This window comes from Rhipicephalus sanguineus, chromosome 11 (genome assembly GCF_013339695.2).
Source record: "Rhipicephalus sanguineus isolate Rsan-2018 chromosome 11, BIME_Rsan_1.4, whole genome shotgun sequence".
NCBI lineage: Eukaryota > Metazoa > Arthropoda > Arachnida > Ixodida > Ixodidae > Rhipicephalus > Rhipicephalus sanguineus.
Genome location: NC_051186.1, coordinates 77,880,395 through 77,902,609, shown reverse-complemented (window position 1 = coordinate 77,902,609; position 22,215 = coordinate 77,880,395). Strand labels below are relative to the sequence as shown.

Sequence of the window (22,215 nt, the reverse complement as noted above, 5' to 3'; positions counted from 1 at the left end):
CGGCGAGTCGCGCGCGGCGGTGGCGGAGAGCGCGTGAGATCGCGGTGGCGGAGAGATCGGTGAGCCAGATGTGTGACATCACTGAACCTTGCGCATGCGCAGCACGGCTCATGAGGATCCACGCGAAATCGGCTCCGGCTAGGCAAGTGTAGCTAACGCTACAAAAGTGTAAAAAAAGCGGCCAAAAAAATGTGCCACTATGCCCTACAAGCACAGATTGGCACATGGGTTAAAAAATGTGGCGTCGCGTTACGATGTTCAGGTACTATTTTCAGCCAAGAATAAGTTAGGAAAATTGTGCCCACTGGTGAGCAAAAATCATGATAAACTGAGGTCTAGCCAAAGTAAGTGCGGCGTGAAGCACAGGGACGCAGCAATGCCTGTGCACAAGGGGTAGTGTACAAAATACCCTTAACCTGTAAAAAAGTGTACACCGGGCAAACGGGGCACTGCCTCTATGTACGGCTAAAAGAACATTCTGGAACCTTCAAGACATGCACGTATGCCAACCTGCCTTCGCGCTGCAACATGTGTGGGTGCAAGCCATTGTGCAGTGACACGACAGTGCTCTTTAGACACAGTGATCAAACGACACGGGAACTTGTGGAAGCTTTCTAAATTAAAAAAGAAGGAGAGTCCTGCGTCAGCCAAACATCGGTTTCTTTACACGAAAAAGAAGTAAACTTAGTCAATAGTATGTTTAATCTTTTGTCGCTCCTGCGCAGTCTCTTCACGGTATAAAAGCCTTTTCTATTTTTTCCTTGTTATGGTCCCTTGTCAGCTCCTCTGCGCATGTTCTTGGTGCTTATCATTTGTGAATAATTAATCTGTATATGCCTAATAAACCACAGTTGAGAGTCGGCGCTTGTTCTGTGTATCCCTTTCTTCGTCCCGTCCGTCTGCGCGCTGTTTTTTGCCCATTATGTGTCACAAACTATAGCCCAACTTTCAGTCCTGTTTCACTCCATGCATAGAGCTGCATTTCGATGTGGTTGAAATATAAAATTTTCTTGTGGAGAGATTTAAATGCTCGTCAAAGAACTCCAGCTGACAAAATTAAGCTGGAGTCCCGTAATACGCCTCACTTGCATAATTCATTCAAGCGTAATTCAAAGGTTGTGGGTCCGGATCCCACCGGCGGACAAGGTGCTAGCCTTTGTGTTCCGCGTCATAGTTTCTAAACGCTCCATGAGAGACAGCCGTGAACCATTCCACGCTCATCACAAGACGCAAATTTGCCATTGGCGGTTGTCACATAGTTCAGCGGGGTTCGCGACAGGTACCGTAAGTATTCACAAGAGCCTCGGCGCGCACCGACACGTCTAAGAGTACTGGGAGACAGTGAAGCTATTTCTGACGTGGCTGTAGCGATTTAATTGCTTGAGCAGAATAAAAAAATTATGAATTTGTTTTTTTTTTGGTCTGCCCGATTTTTCAGATGATTTCGCGGTCCCTAGAGATTCCGGAAAATCGGCGGTTGACTGTATTCATTTGCCTGCCACTGTACTCATGCGTGCTGTACTGTCAGTTTTTTTGAGGCTGTTAATTGATTTCGATATGTAAGTCACTGCAGCAGATAATTTTGTTCTATCCAGGCATGCGGTTTTTCCCCCTTTCTTCCTGTTTTATCTCATTTGCAACAGCGCTACCGCAGCTGAAATAAAAGTGTCTTCATCCTGCCATTTCTGTTGATACTATTGACGTGTCACTTTTATGTGATGGCTTTAATGACCAGCCAAGTAACTTCAAAGTTATCTTTACTTATTTGCTTCTTTTGTGTGCCCAGAGTCTCTGATGGTGCCACAGAATCGTCAGCGATAACGCTTGAAGCAAGACATGTGCAGGAGTGAGCCTGCAGTGAACTTTGAAAGCGTGTGTTGGTGTATTAGGCACAACTGAGACACTTTCGTTTCTCCTTGTGATGTACATTGTTTTTTTCTTTTCGCTTGTTAAGTAGAGCCGCAGAGGGATATTGCTATTTTACGCGTTGAAATTTATTAAATTGTTATTTTGCTAGCTTATTAACTTTTGCCTCAGGAGTTCTGCCAAATGCGTGTGACAATTAAATGATAATAGATAACAAAAATATGCAATTGAAATGAGTCTCGGCGATGCGCACGAGTGTGGGCGTCGTGTTGCGAACAAGAAGCAGCATGCCTGCCATCTGTGCAACCACAAGTTTGCTCGCCCGTCATACGCGTACATCGCCCTACACCAGCACGTCCACACGGGCGAGAAGACGTACCGTGTTTCGTCTGCGGCCGGAAGTTTGCTACAAAGCGCTATCTCACCACACACATGCGCGTGCACATGAGAGAGAAGCCCCATGCCTGCGACGTCTGCGGCCACAAGTTTCTTGCAAAGGCGAACCTCATGAGGCACAAGCGCGTGCACACGCGTGAGATGTCGTACGTATGCGACACGTGCCCATCCAAATTCGGCAGGAAGGATACCTTGGAGAAGCACAAGCAGCAGCATGCAAGTTGAGCACACGGATGCCACTGGCCGGGCTGTGGCATGGGCTTCAAGCGGAATACAATGCTGCAGCAGCATCTGAAGGGCAACAAGAAGGCAAAACCACACTTGTGCCACCTTTGCCCAGCCAGGTTCGATAGAAAATGCTATCTAGAGAAACACGTAGCGACACACACGGGTCAGAAGCCATTCAAATGTCCCGTCTGCGAGAGACACTATGCCAGGCGTGACACCTTGAAAACGCACATGCTGCAGAAGCACACGACTGAGCCAACACCACTGCAGCAACCACTGATGACAGGGTGGAGACTGTGATGCGAAGTAAGCCTCTGATCGCGCCGTCTCGTGTAAGTAGAGCGCTTTTACTTTTATGGAAACATCTAGGCGCGAGGAAGATGATGCCAAAAAACACTATAGACAGGACGGGTGCCATATGCCATTGCCAGAGCTGTGGTACTGGCCGAGGTGTGTCCATGGCTTGGCACCCGTCCTGTCTACGGTGTTCTTTGTCCTTGTCTGCGTCGCGCCTACGTGTTGGCATAATTACTGCATTTTCTCTCATATATAGCTAGGGCTCCGTGTTTTCGGATAAATCCGGAAAAAAAAATCCGATAAACACTCGCCAGTAAAAGTTTTGACAGTTCAGATTTATCCGATAAACTCCGGTTTTAAAAGGCCATTTTCGGCGTTCAAATGGTATCTTCAAAGCTGAGAGTCATCAGCCGAAAGGAGCGCACCTCCATCAGCAGCGGCAACCTCGTAAAATACGCTTGCGTCTATTACAATATGCTTTAAGGTTGTAATACGAAAAAACGTATACACTTAGTGTGTTCGCATGTTTTCGTGTGCAGATATCATTTCATCGAAGATTTTGGAGCATTGAGAATAATAATAGGTCCTTTATTTTTCATCACGAAGATGAGGGAGGCTAGGAGAAAAAGCTGTGAAGCAGGTTGACTAGCTCCTGCCCCCCCCCCCCCCCCCCCCAAAGAACACTTTGTTGAGTGTACAGTAGTGCACATCAACAGCCTTATTAAGAGGGTAAATGACCAGGAAGTGAGAAAAAAATAAAAGGATGGAAAAACAGGATTATCAGCAACAATGCAATGCGTCTTCACTGGAAATACAATTAAGAACACATTGCGAAAACTTATAATGCAAAATTTAACACCGAATTTCGGATAATTGGATATTGACATGAAATAAACTCTGATAAATGCCGAATTTCCTCCCAAAAATACCCCCCCCCCAAAAAAAAAGAAAAAGCATCCTCCTAATGTCAAGAAAAATAAACTCCGAGAACACAGAGCCCTACATATAACCCACACACAAAAAAACAACTGAAAAATGCGCTTAAAAAGTGGGGGTTGCCTTTTATATGCATGTTTTTTTTTATGTATAGTGGTGTTAGAGTGCTTTGTAGAGTGTTAAAGGTGCGGGTCATATGCAGGGGTGGGTTACATGTGAGAAAATACGATATGTATGACGAACTAGCTCAAGCCAAAGCTTTGCTGCTTGTATTATTCACGCTGCAGACTAGGTTCAAAAGGAATTTCAGCATTTTGTTTTAAAGACGGAATTTAGTCATGTTTGTGCTGCATTATTGGCAGCTTGAAAAATCTAGTAGAAAGGTTATGGCACCCAATTGTCCCACGTCTACTTACCCACTGTCATAGCCATTAGCATGCAAGGTGTCGCGCTGCTGAGCTTGAGGGGGCAGGTTCGATTTCCATCCATGGCGGCTGCATTTCGATGGTGGCAAAGTGCAAGGAACACCCGTGTGGTTAGATTTAGGTGCATGCTAAAGAAACGCAGGTAGTCAAAATTAATCCGGAGTTCCACACTACAACGTGCCTCATAATCATATATTGTGGTTTTGGCACTTAAGGCCTAAGCAATTATTACTATTACTATATTAGTGTTATTAAATCGTCTGCTTCTTCCGACTAAGAACAAGTGATTTTCTGTGCTGGAAATGTGCAAGTGATGCTGTTGTTGGCTAGCTGTAGATACTTTCATATCGTTTAGCGCCATGTTTTCATAACTTATCACTCATAGCCAACGCAGTGTAGTTTAGTGAGCGGCCATGACGTTGAGTATCTGAACTCCTGGTGGCCTCTAGGCTCCTCCTTGTCACATATTTCAGTGTGACTGAAAATGCAATAGCATTTGTGTGCTTAAAATATAGATGCCAATTAAAGAGCACTACATAGTCGGAATTACATTGCTAATATGCTTTTCGTATTGAAAGCCTGGAATTCGGTAAATTTTTATTGAAAAACGTGAAGTTGTTGAGCATGGTGTCGGGCTTGTGTTTTCTCTGTTGTTCATCAGCTCTGCAAATGATCTGGGGGCTTGTCGGAGAAATGCTTTGTAATGACGCATGGGAATCGGTGTGTTCTGTATGCCGTGGTGGGTGCTTTTGTTGTACAAATTGGGCAGTGTTTTTCCGATAGCTTGTTACAGTGCTTAGATCTCTCAAATAGGGGATTGCCTTAAATCTAGCGATCCGTTTGAAAAATTGTGTGGTTGCTATTGCTATTTAAAACATTAATGCTGGAGCTGTTTGGCCACATTTGTCGCTTGTGCCAATAAAAAGCTGCCTCAGTCAATCAGTTTCAAGTCACATTCCTCGATAACTTTTCTGTAATATTGTGCACGTTGTTTTGTAGGAGGAATGTCAGCTGAACAATGAAAGACTAGCTGGAGCACTGAAACTTCACCAGAGTTCACAGATAGCGATCAGGATGAACTTGCTGAAGGCCAGTGAAGTACAATGGAAGGAAAATGAAGGAAATCTTTGCACATATTTGGCACTTATCAGGAGGTCAAGACCTCGCCAGGCTATTTAGCCTTTAGTCTTTGCCTCCCGCAGGGAAATTTTGTATTTTTTTCCCTGCAAATAAACAATGTTCGATGTTCAATGTCGCCCGGGATCCAGTGTGGTCGTGAGCGAGCGTGTGGGCACGTCGTGACATCCCGCGGTCGCCGCGGTATCTATGCAGCTCACAATGCTCAATTCAACCAATGACCGTGGACAATGAGTTTATGGCGCGGTTATTTGGGTTTATGGCATCATTTGTCGAGAGAGGAGCGAGTGATTTCTGGGTGACTTTGAGAATAATAAATTACAGGCCACGTACTGTGCTATGATATTTGGCATGTTCTCAGGGAGCCTCGACTACCGATCGGCAGCTTTTTCTGCTCAAAGAGTGTTGCAAGGCCCCTTTATTATCTCAAAGCGACTCGGGCTACGATTGACGCCGTGGTGGAGGGCACCGGATATTTTAACACCTGGGATTTTTAAAGTACACTTACATCGCATTGCCTCTGGCTGCCCTCTATCATTGACTATCTTCTCTTGGCTAGCTTGACTATCTTCTGATCCTATGAGCTTTCGATCCAACCCTACATTTACAATTTCACTCAACCTTCAGATTCAATCTCTTCAATACTCATAAGTGATTCCTGTACGAAAAACTTCTAGAAAGTCTTGGGTGCCGACCCTGTTGGGCAAGTCGACCGCAACATGCCCGTCTTGCTTGTAGCGGTCAGACCTGAGGAGCCCATCTCCATGTTGAAGATACTGAAGACACTGAAGGCCACCTGCAGAATTATTGGCTCTCATACCGCTGCGCGTCAAAATGCAACGCCCCTATTTATTTCACAGTTACGATGTCGCTGTAATATTTTCCTTCTGCTACTCTTTTATTTAAAGTCTACTTCTTGGGCTCGCTCCAGTGGTAGGCATTCGGTACGTATGCAAAACTTAAAGATACGCACGTAGCTTGACTATTTGCTGACGCTTGGAGCACGTCGGACAATTTTGGTATTTGGCATAATTGTATAAGTTACTCTTAATAATCGTTTGAATTATAATTAGTGCGTGCAGCAAAATTGTCATTGACAGAATTAAAGTGCATACTAAAAAAAAACAATCCAGCTTTCTGTTCTATGCAGTCTACTTGCAAGTTTTTGCGAAGCCTGAAAGAAAGCCCGCGAAAAAAAATCAGCTGTGGTTAAATGCGGTTAAATCAAATTTGTCGTGCTATAGCTCCGTTTTGCTTGCTTTGAGAAAGAACGAGACGATTGGTTTGCAGAGGTTAAACTTTACTGTAAAAAAAAAAAGCGATATCAGTACAGCTTAGACATTCAATTCAGACTGCATGAAGACAATGTTGCATTTTTGGCAGCAAATAACAAGTGGTATAACAATATACATTTCTTGTTTATTAGCGCCACGAGATGACCCATGGCGTGCTGCGCTGCTCCGCGATACGTCTTTCATTTACTTTTTTAATTTGTTAATTCTCCTTGGGCACCACTATGCCTTATCGTATAGATGTGCGCTTGAAGGCCCCATATACATATTGCCTACGACCCATATTGAAGGACCGTGATGAAGGAAAAGCTATAACCCAATTGCCAACGGTGCGTCTAATTTGCTCATTCCTTTCATTTGTGCAGTCGAAAGTGACTGGTTCTTCATTTAAGCTTTACAGCCTTACAGGCTCGGTGATAGCTATGTCGCCATAACGGCCGCTCGCACTTAAAGGTAAGACCAGATTTCGGTGCTCTTGGAAAGACGCCTTTAGTCCGCGCTAGTTACCACACGCTTTTATTTTGTTGTTACTTCTGCTTTTCTCTACGTTTGTTTCGGTAAGAAAACAGCATCGCACACCATAAACCATTACATAATGCTGGTGGAAGCGGGCTCAGAAGATACTGTCTTCAAAATATCTTGAACGCCATTTGCAGGAGTGTGTGGGTCATCATGGATAATACGTAGAATAGATGTACAACGCTCACCATTTTTATTCAAATTCGGCCCACACAAACATGCGCCGTACGCAAGTTTATGAACGTGCGCAACCGCATGCGCAATGCGTGAACAATTTGTAGGACACTGTGGGCTTCCAGCTACATTTGCTTGTAGATTTAAAGAGAGATAAAAGTGCAAGATTGGAACGTGTTGACAATCCACCCTGCTTCGCAAAAGCAGAGATACATTTTCTTTTTTAATATTTCAGCGCACGAGACGAAGTCAGATACCTATAATGAAGTATCTGCGTCATTCAATTCTTCTAGGAAATAATTGCAAATCTACAGATATAAATCGCTAGCTTATACAGCGCAAGGGAATGAATCATAGTGCATGTTTAAGTCAGCAGAAGTAAAATTGGTTGCGTTTGCCTGCATCGCACAAAAGCAGCGTCAAGAATGGTAATACACTTATACTTTGCGGGATATCGTTAAATTCGGTGTCAAACAAGTGATATGTACAATTGGATATTGCGGCGTCAGTGAATGTGTGTCGCGTCAAACTACAGGACGATTTGAAAAAAAATGAGCAATTGATAGTTTTTAATATTGCATTTTTATGCGATTATTTACATTCGTCCCTTTTATGTACTACAATTGCTTGGTTTCTGCAAAATTCGTCGAAAATGAAGTCACATTTCCAGTTGCGATTTTCGACGTGACTTCTGCGAACCCAGTACGTGCATTCCGCTTTTTCTGCAATGAAAAGAAAGCGGTTGAATGAATTGCGATAGTAATGACCCGAGTTAGAACTCCGAGAGCAACAGCTGAGCATGCATGTTAGTTCTCGGCTGCAATCAGCTGCACACCAAGAAGGCTGTGAACGGGTGTGACAAACGAAAAACGTCTTCATCTCAGCTAGTGGACCGTAGGTAAGTCGAGCTTGAGGGTACAACCTAGAAAGAATTAACGCATAAACGAGGTAAAATAAATTAGTTCTAGCAATTCGACACTTTCACTGCAAGGGCCAGGCGTGTACCGCAGACGTATTAAGCGGGACGACTACAGACAGTACATACTGCTAAAGTGTCTCAAATTTTCTTTGCCTTTCCTTGTCTCTTGTTAGTGTTTCGTTTTTCCGCTTTTTTTTTGCCACACTTTGTCATCTTGAAGTCTCCTGTGTTTCTCGCCTCCTGGTCAAGTTCACGAGTGCATCTCTGTAATGTATGGAAGTCGTTTAACACGTACCATGCATTGTTCATTCATTCATTTCCAGCAGCATGTTACGCTGTCCATTTGCATATCAATATGTATAGCCTGCTCTCTTTACCCGCAACTAGCCGTAGGTTTACCTGACGACCTGATGTATGGTATTACGCCTGCTTTTCTTTTCGAAACATATTTTTTATATTGTGTAGCTGTTCTCTACATAATAGGGAGTTTTCGAATAGGAGCCCCAATCGTTTTGGAGCCCCAAAGAAATAGCGTCGAGGTTACTGCGCATGCGCGAGACCCAAACAGCGTTTGGGTTTTGCGTTGGGGACGCTATTTCTCGAATTTAGCGGGAGCCCCAAAGCCTGCCCCCAAAAGCTTTGCGTCAAACAAACATGACGGCACCCACTGAAGCGACGGTTCTTGACCAAGACTAGAGTGACCTAGAACAGGGGAGAGTCCAAAGCGCCGCAGGCCCTATTCGAAAACTCTTAGCTTCTGCTTGACCCAAAGCGAGCACACGCAAAGGGCTTGGGGTCCCAAACCTTTGGGGCCCCTATTCGAAAACTTCCTGACAGCTCGGCTCGTTGGTCTAGGGGTATGATTCTCGCTTCGGGTGCGAGAGGTCCCGGGTTCAAATCCCGGACGAGCCCCATATTTTTTTTTTTTTTACCTGCTAGGAGTGATACTGCTTTTTCGTACATCTTTGCCGCTCATGAGCAAACCTATCAGCTAACTTCAGCTTACAAACATAGGAGATATATGTGTCGAATCGGCTCTGTATTTTTCTTAGCCATATGCAGCACGTCATGATTGAATTGGATTGAACTGAATCTTTATTTTCATGCTTGGTACTACATGAAGGATGGCGGGAGTAAAAGCTGCACTAAAACAGCGTGACCAGCTCCCGCTACCTAAAAATAAATGAGTCAGAAGCAGTGGCATACAAATAAGACAACAAAAGCATAATATACAAAGATATGGTTATATCAATCAACATAATTACATAATCTAAACGTAAACAGGATACAACAGTTCCTATATTATTTCCATTTCGCCGAGGTGCGTAATTAGCATACATTGCTTAATTAGGTTTTAAAATAGCAACTAGCCAAAAAGCCTTGAATAAAGAAGTTCAAGCGCTTGTTGCGAAACATCGGATAATTTCATCCATGGCAAGATAACGTCCCTGTTTAAAATATTTGTCCAGCCTTTCTTTAAAGAGCGCGAAATTTCAAAAATATCTCGTGGCTGCTGGCTGGCGCGCCGCTTTTTTAATGCCTTCAAACGTAAGTTGAACGAATTAGCAAAGGATGCTCTGCGTATACAGGTCGATTGAACAGGCTATCGGTGACAGCGACGGACGTTAAGTAACGGTAGGGTCGTGCCGTTTAAAAAAAAAATAAACTTCCGCGAAAAAGCTGCTGCCACGTGCGAATGTAATACGGCACCGGCGGCAGCGTTTCGCGCAGCGCAGGCATTTTCTTTTCCTTTTCGGACCAATCAAGACACACGATGGAGGGGGCAAAGCTGACAGTGTGATGAAAGACGGAGATGAAATATTCTAAATTGAGCGCTAAGTGTAGCGCTAATTGTGTTCCAAGCCAGCCCTAATTCTGCGGTTAATGTAGCCCTAACGTAGTTCTTGTGTAGGTCTTGGTGTAGTTCTAAATCCTGCCCTAAATCCGGCGCTAACGTAGTTCTTGTGTAGGTCTTGGTTTAGTTGTAAATCCGCGCTAAAGTAGTTCTTGTGTAGGTCTTAGTGGAGTTACAAATACTGCGCTTATTGCAGCTCCACTGCCGTGAAACCTGAGGAAGTGAGTAGCATGGGCAACCCAACGAGCGCCCTCTCTTGCGCGGCGCGGGTATGAGCCGGATGTTGCAGAAGCGTTTTTCGCGAATTTAGGATTCAATCATAACAATTAATGGTTACCTTGTGTATATTATTTTGGACCTTGTTAGTTTATTTTGCGCTGGTTTTGAGTATTGTCAGCCTGTGTTTAGGCCTGTTTTGACCACTGCGCGACCAGACAGTCGATGAACGACAAGCCGGGCCCCTAATGTGCTACGCACTTTAAAACATAACAGCCATCATCATCAGCATCACCAGCCTGTCTTATGTCCACTGCAGGACGAGGGCCTCTCCGAATGCATCTCCCACCCCCCCTGTCCTGAGGAGCTGATTCTATTTTCTGCCTCGAAATTTCTTAATTTCATGGCCTCACCTAACACTTCGCCATCCACGACCGCGCTTCCCATTCCTTGCTAACCATTCCGGAGTTCTAACTGACCATCTGTTATCTTTCCTTCTCATGACGTGACCTGCCCAAGTTAATTTTTTTTACTTTTAGTATCTACTAGGTTACTGGTTATATATTACTACTACTACTACTACTACTACTACTACTACTACTACTACTACTACTACTACTACTACTACTACTACTACTACTACTACTACTACTACTACTACTACTACTACTACTACTACTACATCTTTAATATATATATATACTAGAATGACTGATCCACCCTGCAGCCTACTTATCTTTTAGGGTTATTTACTCCCATCATTCTTCGTTTTATTACGCGCTGAGTGGTCTTTAGCTTCTTTTCGAGTTTCTTTGTTATTCTCCGGGCCCCTGCTCCGAGAGCAGGCAAAACACAATGGTTAGAGCAGGCGAATTACAATGGTTGTACACTTTCCTTCAGTGATAGTAGTGGTAAGTTACCGGTAAGGAGTAAAGAATGCCTGCCGTACGTGCACCAGCCAATCCTTATTCTGCAGTGAATTTCCTCTATATGAGTAGGCACTCCTGTTAATATTTGGCCTGGATAGACCTACTTTTCGACTGATTCAAGGATCCAGTTGTCTGTCGCGGATTCTGGGTACCTCGCCAGACTATACTCCGTTTCATACATCAGGTGAAACGCTACAGAAGCTAGCGAGACTTCTTGCTGTAGATGCGTTCGCACTAAGAAATAGTACAGTGAATTTACCACCCGTAATGCGGTATTTTTTTTTTCGTTCATGGGCTGTGTAATAAGAGAAGGTGATTTGCGTCCAAGAAATAAGCGAACCCCGTTATTTACACTGTTGTCGATAGTTTGTTCTGGATCGCTCAGTGTCTCTTCTTTATGTGTGTCATGGCCTCCGCGATTAGCATGGCAGCGCGCAGCCGGAACTGATCGCGGAGGCCAAGCAGAAGACACGCGGATTTACACATTTTGCTGACCGAACTTCTTGCATAGCTTCCACAGCGTTGCACCTCATGTGTGAAACGGAGTATAGCTAGCATTATCTGCTAATTAACCCTTCGAGACGCTTTATACACAATTGTGCTCATCACTAGTTTTACAGCGAAGGCTGTTTTGAGATCAGAACAAGGGCCGTTTTTGGCGCCGTAGTTGTCCGCCGACGCCGCCGGTGTCCGTAACCACTATTGCGCGAAATAAAAAAAAACCAAATAAGAAAAAATTTCCAGGATGCAACGAGGTTCGAACCAGGGCCATCTGCATGGGAGGCAACTATTCTACCTCAGAGCCATGCCGGTGCTCGAAACAGCTTTACAAAAAGATTCTATACAGGCTTTATGTCGCGAAGGAACCACATTAACATGAGTATGTATTGTGGTAGAAGAGTAAATAACAGCCAGGCGCACACAACGCGAATTCTGTAACCAGGCGTCCACAAATGCGAAGTGCGCAACGAGTGGGTTGTTGAATGCTTTCAACCCATTACAAGGGGCTCTGCCATAAATTCTTAATCGCCATCAGCCACAGCAACAACAAAGCGCACACAATGCCTTAGTGGTGTTTAGCGGGTACCACGGTTCTCCTCGGAACGACGAAAAATTGCATAGTGGCTGCTTCCCTACTTCACAAAATTATAATGATTTATAGCGTAGGGGTTCCTCGCAAGTGCACTTCTATTGGGAGAGAGAATGAAAAAAGGAAGGCCCGGAGGTTAACCAGATATTAGCATCTGGTTTGCTACCCAGCACTGGGGAGGGGAAATAGGGCAAGAAAGAGGGTCTAGAGAGGGGGGGGAAAAAGAGGAGGAAAAGAACGCACGTACCACACAAGATAAAAAACAAACACACACAGGGACGAAGTTCTTCTTACAATCGTTCAAAAAGGCCGGTCGGGGGGGGGGGGGGGGAGTGTTCTAATGTAGGAAAAGAAGAAAAAAATGTGAACCCCGCAACTGTCTCTCGTAAGGAGGACATCAGCAGTAGTTTACAGGGGGATGGGAGGGGGAAAAAGAGGATAGTGGAGAGAACAAGGTAGAGAGTGGATAAAATAAGAATATACAGAAGCGCAGTAGCGCTTGCATGGCCTTCTTCTGTGACGTTGCTTCTTGTCGATGGCATAGAATTCTTTCCTCCGACAAAGGTCGGTCGTCCAACTTGTTCAGCGCGTTGCAAATAGATAGTCGCTGTGCACTGTACAGTGGGCAGTCGCAAAAAAATATGTCTAATGTTTCTGCGTTTCCACAGTGGTCACAGGCTGCGGTGTCGGCCATCCCAATGCGGAAAGCATAGGCGTTGGTAAACGCAACACCAACCACAGCCTACACAAAGGGTCGCGTCTGCTCGGCGAAGCCTTGATGGGACTTGAAGACTTAATGTAGGGCCAAATGAGTGCAGTCGATCATGTTTGAAGTGTGGCTCATTCCATTGTGACGTCGTGCGTTAGGCGAGCATGCAAACGAAGCTTCTGTGCAGCGTCGGTCCTAGAAAGCGGTAGTAGTAGTTCCTGGTCTTCTGCGTGGGCTGAGCGGGCAGCTTGATCGGCCCGTTCATTGCCGATGATTCCGCAGTGACTTGGTAACCACTGAAAAGTGATTGATGTCCTTTCTCAGTTAGGCGGTGGATAATCTCTGCTATTCTCTAGCACAGCTGTTCGTGCGGCCCGCGGCGTAAAGCTGACAGTAGAGACTGTAGTGCCGCCTTCGAGTCGCAGAAAATAGTCCACTTGTGCCATCGGTTGGTCATTGACGAATTGTAACGCTTTATGAAGGGCTGCCAGTTCTGCTGCCGTCGATGTTGTTGCGCGAGATGTCTTGAATTTAATTGTCGTAACCAACCTTGGTATCACGACCTGCTCCGGTTGAGCTGTTCGGCAGCACGGATCCGTCAGTGTAGATGTGGATGGAGTCTTGGTACTTTTCGTACAAGAGAAGTAAAGTGAGCTGCTTAAGTGCCGGTGACGACAAGTCCGTTTTTTTCTGGACGCCAGATACTGTAATGTTGATATTTGGTTGAGTAAGGCACCATGGAGGAGTCCGAGGTCTTGCGGCAGGAGTGAAGGAAGTTGGTATTGAATCACCATGGGCGGTCCTGTTGTGGGGTAAGATGTGCATGGTCGGTCCGCTGGTAGAGAGGCTAGGTGATGGCGGGGAGTGCGAGCAAGATGTCGTATATGTGTCCTCAGCACTTCAACCTCAATGTGTGTCTTGATGAGGTGGTCCCTTGCGATGGCTATAGTCGCGACTGTTGATGCACTCTGGGGCAAGCCTAGACAAATCCGGAGTGCTTGAGCCTGTACACTTTGTATCATTCGTAGGCTTGTTTTGCTTGCGTTGGATAATGCAGGCAGGCTGTACCGTAGGAATCCGATGGAAAAGAACCCTGTATAGTCCGCACATAGCGGCTGTGGGACATTCCCCATGTCTTGCCAGCGAAGAACTTGAACAAATGACAGATGCCTGTCAACCGTTTTTTTCATGTACGACACATGAGGGCTTCCATGAGGGACGCTCTATCAATTATAAGCACCTAGGAACTTGTACGATCGGAAGTAAGGTATTCTTTGGCCGTTATCATTACGCTGTAGCCTCTTTATGGTTGCGCGTAAATCCCACAAGTGCACATTTCTCAGAGGAAATTTCTAGACCTCTGTTACGGAGGGTAAATAGCAGCTTCATTGGCCGCTCTTTGAATTCGAGCTCGCAGTTGTAGACGTGTCCACTGCATGACGTCCCAAACGCAGATGTCGTCTGCGTACATTGACAGTCTGACAGTGCTTGGCAGGCGCTCGGGGAGAGCGATTAGCGTCAGAGTTGAATAGTACAGGGCTAAGTACGCCAACCCTGGGGACCACCACGGTGGCTGTAATGTAGCGAAGTGTCGCCGTCGGCGGTGCTCACGAAAAAGAACGCTCAGAGAGATAGCTCCGTAGCCACTGAAACATCCGACCACCCACTCCTACCTCTCCGAGAGCGGCAAGGATAGCTTCATGGGTGACGTTGTCATACGCCCCTTTAACATCAAGGAATAAAGAAGCGCAGAGACGCTTACGGCCTTTTTCGTGTGTACGTAGGTGACCAGGTCGACGACGCTGTCAATCGATGACCGACCACGGCGAAACCCTGTCATAGCATCTGGGTAGATGTTGTGATGCTCCAAATACCATTCTAGGCGTCCTAGTACCATTCTCTCGATTATTTTGCCCACGCAACTAGCCAGTGCAATCGGGCGGTACGATGATAGCACCAATGGTGACTTTCCAGGCTTCAGTAATGGGACCAGGCGATTGGTCTTCCAGTTTACGGGGAGGGTGCCCTCTCGCCAGGATTCATTGTATACCTCGAGGAGAGCAATTCTCGCACGCTCACCAAGATGACACAGTGCTCTGTAGAAATACCATCAGGTCCGGGTGCTGATGTCCGTCCACACAAAGCCAGGGACTGCTTTAAGCTCATGATTGAAAAAGGTAGGTCCATGCGGCGGTCACGCGATATCGGGCAGCCACTTGAAGGCGCGAAGTAGTGATTTGTGAGCTGGCTGGATAATTTGGCACAGAACTCGTCTGCCACGTCGACCTCCGATCGCTGTTGAGACAGGGCTAGAGCTTTAAATGGAGACCGCTGGACGGGGGGTGTCCGGAGCCCTCTTACTGTCTCCACAAGTGTGATAAAGGCTTGCGGGGATCTAGCGACTCGCAGAAGGCAGCCCAACGTTGTGACTCTAACTTGTCTATCCGGCGTTGCATCTTCTTCTGTAAGCGTCTAGCGGTCCATAAATCATCGATTGCTTTCATGCGTCGGTACCTTCGTTCAGCACGTCGCCGGAGTGCCCGAAGTCGCTCCAATTCTACATCGAATTCCGTTACTTTCGAATAGCATGTGATAGTGCACATCGTGTCTTGCACTGTACACTTTATTGCCTCTTCTAAGTCAAGTGAGATGTTGTTGTCTTGACATTGTTGTTCCATGAGCGAATGAAATTTGGTCCAGTCCACTCTTTGGATGGTGTCGCGTACCTTGAGAGGTGACAAACCTCTGATCTTCACATGTGGGGATATGGTTACTTCCATGTGTTTCTATGTCCACAAACCACCCGGGACGTCTGGCGAGGCTTCGTGAGACAAAAGTCAAGTCAAGGCAGCTGCTGTATGCAGAGCCACGTAAAAACGTGGGACTTCCCTCATTTAGCAAGCAAAGCTCATTGTCTGACGCAAAAGATATCAGACTTCTGCCTTTCGCAACTGACCTTCGGGCTCCCCCAGAGCGTATGGTGAGCGTTAAAGTCCCCAACGATGACCCATGGGGCCAGCAGTAGATGATAGTATACGTCGTAGTCTTTTTTGATCAAATCTACTTGATGGAGACAGGTAGGCGCCTACAACAGTGACAGTAAGACCCTTTTTCTTCACTGTTAGGCATACATATTGGTTATCGTCGTCAGGTTGTACCGGCTGAAGAACGTACGTCAGGTCGCGGCGAATAAACAACAGAACCTTACTGTTTCCACCCACAGCAGCCGACATAAATGATTCATATCCGGAGAGTCTGATTGCGTTCGATAAGTTTGGCTCACAGATGACGATAATGGGAAACATATTGGTGAACACCAACCGGCGGAAATCAGCAATGCATGATCTCAGTCCCCGGGCATTCCACTGGAAAATTGCTGCTTTTCGAACCTCTTCCCTGAAGGACAGTGGCTGATGAGCCATTATCTACTCAAGGGCTGCCAGTACTGGACTCAGAGCGTCCAGTACTTGAAGTGCATTTCTGGCTGACGTTGTGTGAATGTTGTTTAACAACATGCGAATGGCATTAATTAAGGGTCGCAGAAGAGCTAGCACTTGCTGATCCGTATTCCGCAACTCCTCTGCTATCGTAGCTGCTGTGATGGGGGACAAGCCGCGTGCGCGTAAGTGGTGGCCATTCTTTGGTAGAGAGACATCTGCCCGTTTTCTCTCTTCCAACGTCTGCGTTGGCCGTGCTGGAAACTGCAGCTGGCGGTGTTTCCAGATGAGTCGACTTACTTCTTGAAGTTGACTTTGACCGACGTGAGGACCTTCGACGGCGACGTCGTCTTCGCCGGACTTTTTCAGCGGCCTCTTTTTGGGTTGAGCTGTCTCGCACCTATGCTTAAGAATAGAAATCTCCTTCTTGATGCGCGGACAGTCTTTGGAAGAAGCATTGTGAGCACCTTGGCAGTAAGAACACTTCATATGGTTGCGTTGCAGTTGTCTTCTGAGTGCGGTTCTGCGCATCGGGGGCACACTGTGGAGTTCCTGCAAGCACCCTTCACATGGCCGATCTTCTGGCAGTTGAAACACTGCATAGGTCTTGGAATAAATGGTCGAACCTGGTGACGGAAGTGGCCAACCTTCACGTATGAAGGTAGACAGTCACCCTTTGAACGTAATTCTCACACAACGTGTGTTACCAAGGCGGCCGACGTTCACAATGACGCTATCTTCGCTTGCTGGTTTTATGAGCACCGGAAGATCCGCGTTAGGGATCTCAGTGTCAATGTCGTAAATGACTCCTGTTGCAGTGGCGCATCGGCTGGTATGATGGACTTGACTCTGATGCTACCCAGTTGCGTTTACTTGTTGTAGTGTGTTGAACGCACTCGGGTTCAGCACATCTATGGCCAAGATGTTTCTTCTTGTGTTTAGCCGTACATCTTTGATCTCGTGCGGCACAGTGTTCTCAAGATACAGAGAGAGAGCTTGCCCGTTCAGCACACGTAGACTGTTTGCGTTCAGCGGCACAAACAGGATGGAGTGAGGCCATCGCTGGAGGGCCAGTTTTCACGGTGGCCGTACTAGACGCCGAAGATGCATTGATGATCCGTCGTTTAGCCTTGCGGTACAGGACGGGTTGAAAGCCGTCTTCCGAGGACTCGTCGGCTGATGCGGAGTACAACTCAGTGTCCCTCACTGTCGCTAGATGGTTTCCTCGCTTCCTCGAAGCAATGCCCGCGGTCGGATCGGAACCGGACGGCCGCCTCGCGAGGTTGTACATCCATCGCCGGGACGTACGGGGCGATAGACCCCACAACTGCAGCGAAAAGTCCAGAAAAGCACAAAGACGAGCAAGATGTAGTAGTAGTAGTAGTAGGTCCTCTACTGCAATGGCTCATACCCCTCAGGGGATTGGCTGGGTGGTTGGTTGGTTGGTTCCTTAGTACTTTGGCTCAACCCACTGCGGGGGATAGGCCCATGAAGCGGACGGTGGCTTGCTTAGGAAACTAAGTCACTTAGTGAAGGAAAACGCTGAAATGAAATGTTTAGCCTTTAAACATAAACTCGCAAGATTTAAAGAAGAGAAAAAAGAAGAAAAAAAAAAAACCTATATGGAAACAACAACAAGAACAATAAAATATATATATACAGTTGCATATAAGACAACTGAGGCTACACTCAACATTCAATTCTTTTGGATTCTCGTAAAAATTAAAGACAGCGTTGAAAACGCTCCTGTGGCTAAAACCAAATATGGTTGCCCCAAATGAAAGAATCACCGGAAGTGACAAATTCAAGCCCAACTTCCGCAGGGGTTCTTCTAGTAATCTTTTTCTTTGTGTTTTAAATCTTCGGCACGTCAAAAAGAAGTGCTCCAGAGATTCCCTCTCATTACAGTGGAGGCATAACGGTGACTGAGCCAGACCCGACCTGTGAAGGTAAAAGTTCAGTGGTGGGACTCGACAGCGTAGCCTTGAAATTAGTATTTCTTCCTTCCTAGATGAACACCATCTGCTCTTCCAAGGAAACTTTAGCTGTGGGAAATCTGATGAAAACAAAGGAGATTTATCGAAGTTATTGGCCGTGGTACGCTTTTCAAATCTTGCTGCTGTGACACGCTGACGTGGGCAATACAGACAAAATAGGGCCATCATGGGATGATATTGCCAGTGCATCCGCATATTCATTGAGTGCTAGCCTCTATGGCCTGGTACCCACACTAATCGAACCAGCCGTACATGCCTGGGAATCATCGAATAGAACGTCTGTATGGTACTCGATAAATTAGGTGCACTTAACGCAGAACAGACAGAGAGGCAGTCTGTTAGTACAACCACTGCTGATAGACACTGGGGCAATTTACTCAATGCTAGGACTATTACCAGCAATTCAGCCTGGTAAATAGGGGTGAAGTCCGGTAACCTAATCGAGAATGACCAGTCTAGAGAGAATGATACAATTCCCACACCTGCCTTCTCTTCACAAACGGACGCATCAGTCGCTATCACAGTGTTAGTTGTCTAAGTGGCCAGATGATCTTCCAAAATGCATTTAGATATGTATATGGTAAATTTTTCGCGTTCATGGGATATATATCATCAAATTCAATCCTAATTGTTTCTACAGTGCTGAGTATCTGTACTTCCCAGAGGTGAACTTTTAATGGGTCCAAAAGTCTCTGTGTAAAAATGACATGGGGGCAACGTAATCTAGACCATTGGTGGTTAAAAAATGAGGCTTGCTGGTTAATGAAGACATACTGTGACCTCCTCTGTGGAGAAGCATAGATTTTTAGGAATGTACGTACTGTTAAAATATGAAATCTTTTGATAAGAGACGGCAGGCGTGATTCTTCGTATAGAATATTGTTTGCAACAAATTTTGGTAGCCCCAGACATAATCGTAATGATTCACGTTCTAACAAAACCAATGGTCGAACTTTATAAGCCAGAGAGCCAGAAAACAAAACGCATCCGAATTCTAGAATTGGTCGTATGTACATGCAATAATCATGACGAGCACGTCTCTGCGCAAACCGGCACGTTTACTGCTGAGCCTACGCAGCATCCCTACTGCGCGTGCTCCCTTAGTAGCCATGTTTTCTATATGGGGTCTCCAGTCAAGTTTGTCGGTATAGGTTACTCCTAAATACCTAATTGACTCGACCTGAGGTATCACGGCTTGTCGGTAAAGTAATGAAATTTGCACTGGTACATTTTGTGCGAAAACAACAATTGCACTTTTATTAATATTTAGCGATAAATTAATACCCTCTAGCCACGTTTCCAGGCTATTCATATATTTCTGCAGGGTTTGGTAAAGAGTGTGAATGTCTGCTGACGTAGCGAAAAATGCGATATCATCGGCATACACATACACCTGCACGTTCTGCTGTATGGAATAGAACATAGTAGAATATTAAATAATAAGGGTGATAACACTGAACCCTGCGGGAGGCCTCTCGTTGCTTATATTTTGAAGAACTGACACCAGATTGCGAGCAATAAAATTCTCTATCCCTCAAGAAAGCATAGACCCATGCCACAAAGTATTCTGGCAGTCCTAAGTTCTGAAGCGAAGTTTATCAGTTTCACATGCTCCACACTGTCATAGGCTTTGGTGATATCTAAGGTTACTAAAGCTGAATATTGTTTCTGATATCGAGCAAGCTGTATTCTACTTTCTAGATCAACATGTGCACACCAAATGGAACAACCACGCCTGAAACCAATTTGACATGTGCTCGGTGTCATTTTTTTCTGACATCCAGCGATCTACCCGGCTATGTAAAATTCTCTCGACGAGTTTTACTAGATTTGATGTGAGTGCTATAGGCCTGATATTATCTAAGGTAAACCCCGCGCCTTGCTTTTTTAATAACGGAATAACTTTTGCAACTCTCCAATCAGCTGGGATCCAAGAATTTCTAATTGAGTGATTCACAATTTCGAGTAGGCCAAGGGGGTATATCTTATGTACTGCTTTTATTACCGACGTCGTGATACCATCAGGACCTGGAGCGGAATTAGGCAGCGTTCTTACCACATTTACTAGCTCAGCAGCTGTGACCTCCTCAAAATCCTCACCCCTCTTAGGGGTCTGGGGTTGGTATAAGAGAACAGTCGTAAAGCGACTCTCTAGGCCCTGAGCGATGTCTTCGAGAAAGGACTTCAGTTCACTTGGTGTTGATATACAGATTCTACGGTTTTCAGTACTGGAAGAACTTTCTTGGTTCTCAGAAAGCGAAATAGTGCTTTTCTGTTTGCTGTCTTTGAGAGAAACTCAGAACGTTCACTGTCAAATTTGTCCTTCGCAATGGCAACGGTTCTTTTAAAACTCGCGGCGGCATACTTATAGTCACTCCAGTTGCGAGGGCACTGGTTGAAAAGTAATTTTTTCCATGCAGCTTTTCTTAATCTATACGCCCGCGAACAGTCCGCATTCCACCAAGGGTTGGTCGAAGCGCTTTTGGAGCTGTGTATAGTGAATTTGGACTTATTCAACGATTCTTTTAGGATGTCGCTTAATCTGATAGCGTCTGGTTCCCTATCATCTGCTCGGTTAGATATAGCCGCTCGTAGTAATTTTCCAAATGTACTGAAATTTACATGCGTAACCGATGGTCGAATCATGGAAGTTACTGGGCATACCATCTCAAAAATATAGGCATATGGTCGCTACTTGTGCCAGAATTAATAGCAGACCATGTTGAGATGGACAAATACCACTAGAAAAAGTCTGGTCAAGCACAGCATAAGACTGATTATACACAAACGTGGGAGTTCTGGTGTTGATACACATCAAGTTATTCTTATTAGCCCAATCCCACAGACGCTTCCCATTCAAGTCAGTTTTAAAACCCCACGAAATATGGTGAGAATTGAAGTCCCCCCACTAATATAATATCTTTGCGGCAATTTGAAACTACGGTATCTAGAACGGCAGAATTTTGAACACCCGCTGGAAAATATGAATTAATTAACGAAAATGGGAGGTATCCCGGAATAGTAATGTCTAATGCTAGAACCTCGCTATCTGAAGTCATTAACTGATATGTAATTTTCGCTCTATGAACAATTTTGGAGGATATAAAAATTACCAAACCGCCACCGCGAGAGCGCCGGTCTAATCTAAATGTGCGGTAATTTTAATTTTAAAGCACTTTTCCTCTGAAAGCCAAGTTTCTTGTAAAACAATAACATCGGGGGAATAATGATCACAAAGATGGAATAAGTCGGTAGTTGCTGAAAAAATAGAACGGCAATTCCACTGTAATCTTTTAGACTGCCTATTTTGGTGAAATACCAGCAGCACTCACTGCTTTCTCCAAAATGCTATCCTTCAAGAAATCCTTTTTTGATGAGGTTTCCTTCTGGTACTTCTTACTCTTTGCTTTGGAGTTCTGTGAAGACCCCTGTGCTTCAGGGGAAGCACGTCTTTTCATTTTCTTGAATCAAGGTCCATTTTTTCCGACATCGAATCATGGGATCCGGAGTCAGAGCTCCAATCTACCTCGTGTTCAGTAGGTACAATTAGTTTACGGCCTGTGTTCGATGTGCTTGGCTTTGGTTTCGAAGGGCCCTGGTTCAGATGAAACCTCAGTAATCTCACCTGGAGAAGGTAGTAAAGGATTGTCCGCATATCGATTACCGCCCTGCAAGATTTGTGTCAATTGAGTATTCACTACTTGTGCCAATGATTCGGTTAGGCTCACAAATAAAGTTTCCATCAACTTCGTCATCGATCTTTCCACCCGTTGATGTTATTATATCCGTCAGC

At 45.4% G+C, this 22,215-nt stretch overlaps 1 protein-coding gene and 1 non-coding gene across 2 annotated transcripts in view; one reads left to right on the top strand and one right to left on the bottom strand.

Annotated features, from left to right (window-relative positions):
* Window positions 1-7,854: 7,854 nt before the first annotated feature.
* LOC119373967 (uncharacterized) overlaps window positions 7,855-22,215 on the bottom strand; it is a 50,647-nt gene continuing 36,286 nt past the window's right edge. The window contains exon 8 of the mRNA XM_037644026.1: window positions 7,855-7,992. Within this exon, the coding sequence (XP_037499954.1) occupies window positions 7,862-7,992 (131 nt within the window). The 3' untranslated portion in view covers window positions 7,855-7,861. The remainder of the gene's footprint in view (window positions 7,993-22,215) is intronic.
* On the top strand, window positions 9,030-9,101 carry Trnap-cgg (transfer RNA proline (anticodon CGG)). The gene has a single exon. It is a non-coding gene; the product is annotated as a tRNA-Pro (tRNA).